The 6,000-nt window shown below is 34.2% G+C and overlaps 1 protein-coding gene across 1 annotated transcript in view; it reads right to left on the bottom strand.

Annotated features, from left to right (window-relative positions):
* The window catches only part of ASAH1 (N-acylsphingosine amidohydrolase 1), a 29,921-nt gene that overhangs the window by 4,746 nt on the left and 19,175 nt on the right, over positions 1-6,000 (bottom strand). Inside the window, exons 6-10 of the mRNA XM_011365239.2 lie at positions 4,103-4,177; positions 3,142-3,187; positions 2,407-2,551; positions 1,823-1,877; positions 1,614-1,695 (exon numbers count right to left, since the gene is read on the bottom strand). Coding sequence (XP_011363541.1) covers positions 1,614-1,695; positions 1,823-1,877; positions 2,407-2,551; positions 3,142-3,187; positions 4,103-4,177 — 403 coding nt within the window. The remainder of the gene's footprint in view (positions 1-1,613; positions 1,696-1,822; positions 1,878-2,406; positions 2,552-3,141; positions 3,188-4,102; positions 4,178-6,000) is intronic.

Below are 6,000 nucleotides of genomic sequence, written 5' to 3'. Positions count from 1 at the left end.
ATGCGATACCTGTCAAAATTCTAATGGCATTTTTCACAGAAGTAAAATAAAACAATCCTAAAATTTATATGGAATGAAAACAAACAAACAAACAGAAACAGAACCCTGAATAGCAAATGGAATCTTGAGAAAGAAGAACAAACCTTCTTTAGGAGGCATCACGCCTCCTAATTTCAAACTATACTACAAAGCCATAGTAATCAAAACAGTATAGTACCGGCATAAAAACAGACACATAAATCAGTGGAATGGAATAGAGAGCCCAGAAATAAACCCATGCAAATATGGTCAATTAATTTATGACAAAGGAGCCAACAATACACAATAAGGAAAGGACAGTCTCGTCAATAAACGTTGAGAAACTGGAGAGCCACATGCAAAAGGATGAAAGTGGACCAGTATCTTACACCAGACACAAAAATCAACTCAAAATGGATTAAAGACCTGAACATAAGATCTGAAACCATAAAATGCCTAGAAGAAAACATAGGTGGTAAGCCCGTAGCCATTGGTCTTGGCTATAATTTTTTGGATTTGACACCAAAAGGCAACAAAAACGAAAATAAACGACATCAAAATAAAAAGTTTCTGCATGGGAAAGAAAACTACCAACAAAATAAAAAGGAAACCTACTAAATGGGAGAAAACATTTGCAAATTGTATATCTGACAAGGGGATACTATGCAAAATATATAAAGAACTCATACAATTCAACAGCAAAAAAATCCATTTAAAAATATGGGCAGTAGTTCTAACATTTTTCAAAAGAAGACATACAGATGGTTAACAAGTACATGAAAAGGTGCTTAACCTCACTAATCAGGGAAACACAAATCAAAATTACGAGATACCACCTTACACTTGTTAGAATGGCTATTATCAAAAAGACAAAAGATAACAAGTGATAGTAAGACTGGGGAGAAAAGGAAACCCTTATGCACTGTGAGTAGGAATATATATTGGTGCAGTCACTATGGAAAACAGTATGGTGGTTCCTTGAAAAACTAAAAATAGATCTACCATATGATCCAGCAATTCCACTTCTGGGCATTTAGATTATGAAAATGAAAACACTACCTCACAATGATATATGCACCCTATGTTCACTGTATCATTATTTACAATAACCAAAACATGGAAACAACTTCAGTGTCCATCGGTGGATGAATGGATAAAGAAAATGTGGTGTGTGTGTACACAATGGAATATATTGTCATAACAAAGAAGGAAATTTTGCTATTTCCAACAATGTGGATGGACCTTGAGGGCGTTATGCAAAGTGAAATAAATCAGAGAAAGACAAATACCATATGATCTCACTTTCATAGAAAAAAAAAAAAGAAAAAACTCATAGAGAACAGAATGGTGGTTGCCAGAGGCAGGGGGATGTAGGAAGGTGAAAATGGGTAAAGGAGGTCAAAAGATAAATGTTCAGTTCTAAAATAAGTAAGTCCTGGGGACGTAATGTATAGCATAGTGACTACGGTTAATAATACTGTATTGTATTGAAATATATACAAATATCAAAACATTTTTGTACACCTTAAACTAATGTTACATATCAATTATATCAATAATTTAAAATATTAAATTTGATAAAGCAACCCAGTTACCTTGTGCTATTTTCCAAAACTGATCTAGTGATAAACCCTATCCACATGGCATCTTTCTTTCCCAAAATCCATTCTAGGACACCTGGAAGAGATCAAGCACAGTGTCACAGGACCTGGAAAAGGTGAGACTATTAACCAGAAGGCAGAGTCTAGCTTTCCTCTTAAAATATCTATGAAATTCCTATTTTATTTAAGAATCCTCTACTCACCCATATAACCACCATTGGTACTGAAACGTTCATTTAGTGTAAGACTAAATAGTCCCTGAGAAAAAGACAAAGCAGTGAAGTCAGAAATGTAGACCACCCTGTTTAAGGCCCTCTCACTGTATTTTATACGGAATATCAAAGCCCAGATTTGGGAATGGGGCATACGATGATAAATCAAAACCATGACACTATCACCTACTAACAGGGCTTTTTTACAAGTTCAAAGCATTTTTACATCTAGTGTATGGGATAAATAGGTGGGATGTTACTGGCCACACTTTCTGACAAGGAAACTGAAGTGCAGAGAATTAGTGCCTGACTTGCCTGACACGGGACCAGATTCAGATGTATATTCCCAGCCCTCAACATCCAGTCACATGCTTTTGCCCCAGAATGAGCTGAGAAACCTTTATTTCCTTTCTACTCCTCTCTACTATGAGAGCTCATAGCTATGAAGGTGACGAAAAGTACAAAGGGATGAACTGGGGCTTCATATTCTTTGGTCCTCAATCTTTAGATTCCACCCTTCACAGTAAAAACAGGACAGAGCTACCTGTAAAATTATGTAACAGTAGATTCCTTACTGGTTTGAATCCTGTTAACGCGCCCACATAGCCAGCAAAGCTTGAAGCCTTGAAGACAGTTTTATTGTTTCTTTGGAAGTCCAAATTCACTGTTAAAGGTTTTAGTTCCTCAGTTACAACCCAGGAATTATTATTTATATTCCACCTACGAAAGACAAATTTCAGGGACATTTAAGAACAATGATGATAATGATGAATATGATGATAATGGCCATGCATTATGCTAGGTACTTTATCTACCTAATCCCTAATGAGTACCCTACTCCCTAATTAGTACCCTAATTCTCCCTAACAAAAACTTTGCAAAATTGGTGGTTTTACCCTCACTTTTTCATATGACAGAACTAAGGCTCAGAGAAGATAAGTATTTCTCCCAATATAACAGTCTATAAATAGCAAACTCCAGATTCAAATTTAGGTCTCTAATTTTAAACACCATTACAATTTTTTTCAGAAGAGTCAAGAAGATATAAAATAGGATGCTATCCTTTCTTTTAAACAATAAACTAGACGTGCCTAGTTTTGGGGCCTACAAGCATGCTCCAGATTCCTGTTCACTAGGTGTAACTCTACAAACTCTCAAATAACTAAAAGTGTGCCCATCTTGTCTCAAAACTAAGGAATCCAGTCTCTTCCCTTCTGGTCACACTTGGAGCAATACTTGTGACTTACTTTTCATCAATGCAATACAACTATTTTTCTTAAGGACTGAAACACACCATTTTCTTTACTTACCCAAGAAATATTCCAAAATCCATGTTTCGCCCATGTATTAGATGACCTAATTGAAAGTAAGCAAAAGAGACCTGTAGTAGCAGTTATGATAGCATCATTAATCTTAAATCAAAGTTGGGCACTTAATTTTGGTTAACTGACATTAACAACTGTTCAATCCAACAATAAGAATTAAGCAGCATCCTGATACCAGAAGGTCTCAAGATCAAACTGCCATCCCTATCACATCAGCCAGATCCCCCCATAAACCCTGAGAGCACAAAGTTCCAGGTAAGATTAGAACAAGGGAAAAGGATCAGTAATCATTCTTTGGTCCACTATGACACAGTCTTATCCAGGCATAGCTATTTTAGCCTCATCTAACATAACGTGCCAACAAGCTTCCCTTGAGGCACTGCCACCTACAGCTGGACGCCTCAAGGGTTAAGTACAGGCAGACTTTATACCCATGGTATAGGTCAAAAATAAGAGAGAAGGTAAATCATCCTGTGCCTTGTAATCTGGGGATCCTCCAGGAAAAAGATGAGAAAGTGAGGCTGGTCTACAAAGGGTTCCTTGGCTGGGAAATCATGGGAGAAGATCTGTCCTGAGCTTCAAGGAGAGTCTGGGATCATTATGTATATGAAGATAATGAAGCACTGCTGTAAGTACTTATATCAAATCATGGAGATGAGTATAAATAGAATATGAGAAATGGTATGAATGTTCATAGTCCTGAAACACTTCTTCCAAGTTCTTTGATATCCTTGAATTAAACGTTAATAGGCATTACGGTAGTCTTAAAATAGGGATAGTTTCCAATACACTTTTAAAAATGTACTAAGATCCATAAAACTATATGCAACATACCACAGAATTTGCTAGTAAGCCTAGATTTTACAAGTTCTAATTGCATTCATTTAGAAGATTTTTCTTTTACTCTGTAATCCACAGTGCCCACCTTCCCTCAGTACCCATTTACCTTTTTTGTCTTCTGCTATTATTGAAGTACAGATGGTAAAAAATTCATAGAAAATATTAAACGAAATAATCTCTCCTATGAGAAAAGACAGGAAAATTTTTGGTTAATATACGGAACCAAGTCATTGTTAGAAAATTCTTTTTTAAGAAAAATTTGAACCATCATCACTGTGTGAGTTTTCACTTTGGCATACGTAAGTGTCTGCAGACCAGTCTGAATGTGCCTGAATAGCTAGCTGGCCAGGTGATGGTGTCATACCAACCTGTATACACTCTGTAGACTAAAGATAAAACAAGAACCAGAAAGGGGAGCTACTGGGCAAGGTGAACATCTGGGCATGTTGGAATTCTACTACAATACAATGTCCACATTTTTTCATCAATATACTTCATTTCAGTTTTCTTTAGGGGCTCAAATATGACAATTTAATATATCTGGTTCTTGGTTGTATCCTGAAAATGTATTTTTCCCACATTTTTAGAGTTTGACTAATATTTGAAGTTAAGAAATATAGGAAGTATTAATAAAATTAGTGCAGAGCTTACTAAGAAAATCCATTGTAAAATATTTTAATTTTTGAGTGTTCTTCTAAAACTACATAATAATAGTACCACTTAGCATTTAATTCAATGATATACATTTTTTTCTCTGTCTCATTTTATGTTAATGTGTCAGGCTTAACATGTTTTTCTTTTTTCACTCTAATGTTTTATTTCCATTTGATTTCTATTTTGGTGAAATTCCACTCATTTTCTTTTATTATGAATCATCTGTTAATCTTCTTAATCCATTTTTCTCTTGAGATATTTATATGTGGTATTTATTTGCTAGAGTTCTTTACATAATAAAGGAATTAGAGACATTTCTCATATAGGCTACAAGTATATATTTCCTGTATGTTTTGGTTATCTTTTAAGTCATTTTTTTAAAGAAGGAAAAACAAACAAAAATCTAGCCACTTTGGTTGAAAAATACTATTAATTTTCTGAAATTCTCAGTCCACTTCTCTTGTAAAACCAAGGTCTACAGGCTATTTAAAATAATTCTATTATTCGGTAGCTTAAAAATAAAGCTTTTGGGATAGCAGGAAAAATCTGTTTCATTATATGTTACAAATTGGAAATGGAGTTTAAAAAATAGTTTCCAAAAACATCAATACCTAAGAATGATATGATGAAGGATATGATGAATGAATGATACGCAAGAACACCTCCTTAAAAATAAAAAATACAACTCAGAAATCAGTAACCGAAATAAATGTTGAAATTTCGTATACCATGTTCATGGATTAGAAAACTCAGTATTGCAATCCCATTCAAAATATCAGTAGGCTCTTTTGTCAAAGTTGATAGGCTGATTCTAAAATTTATATAGAAATACAAATGGTCTAGAATAGCTAAGAGAATTTTGAAGAAAAAGTTAGAAAACTTATACTACATAACTTTAAGACTTACTATAAAGCTTTAGTGATTGCAGGAGCATAGTATTGGTATAAGGAAAGACAAATAGATAAATGAAACGTAACAGAAAGTCCCCCAAAAGAATCAGATATATAGAATCATCTGATTTAAATCAAGGGCACCACTGCAATTTACTAAGGGAAGTATAGTCTTTCTAATAAATGATGTTTAGTCAGTTGGATATTCCATATGGAAAAAAACTGCAACTTGACCCCTAACTCATACCATACACAAAAGTTAATTTAAAGTAGATCATAGGCCTACACATAAAAAGTAAACATAAAACATCTAGGAGACAGAAGAACATTTTCATGACCTTGAAGTATGCAAAGCTTTCTTAAATGGACACAAAAAACATTCCCTGTTAAAAAAATGAGAAATTGGACTTCATTAAAATTAAGAATTTCTATTCATCAGAAGGCACCAATAAGATAATAA

Source organism: Pteropus vampyrus, unplaced genomic scaffold (assembly GCF_000151845.1).
Source record: "Pteropus vampyrus isolate Shadow unplaced genomic scaffold, Pvam_2.0 Scaffold108, whole genome shotgun sequence".
NCBI classification, from domain to species: domain Eukaryota; kingdom Metazoa; phylum Chordata; class Mammalia; order Chiroptera; family Pteropodidae; genus Pteropus; species Pteropus vampyrus.
The sequence above is the reverse complement of the archived record's forward strand: the minus strand, read 5'-3'. Positions and strand labels throughout refer to the sequence as shown.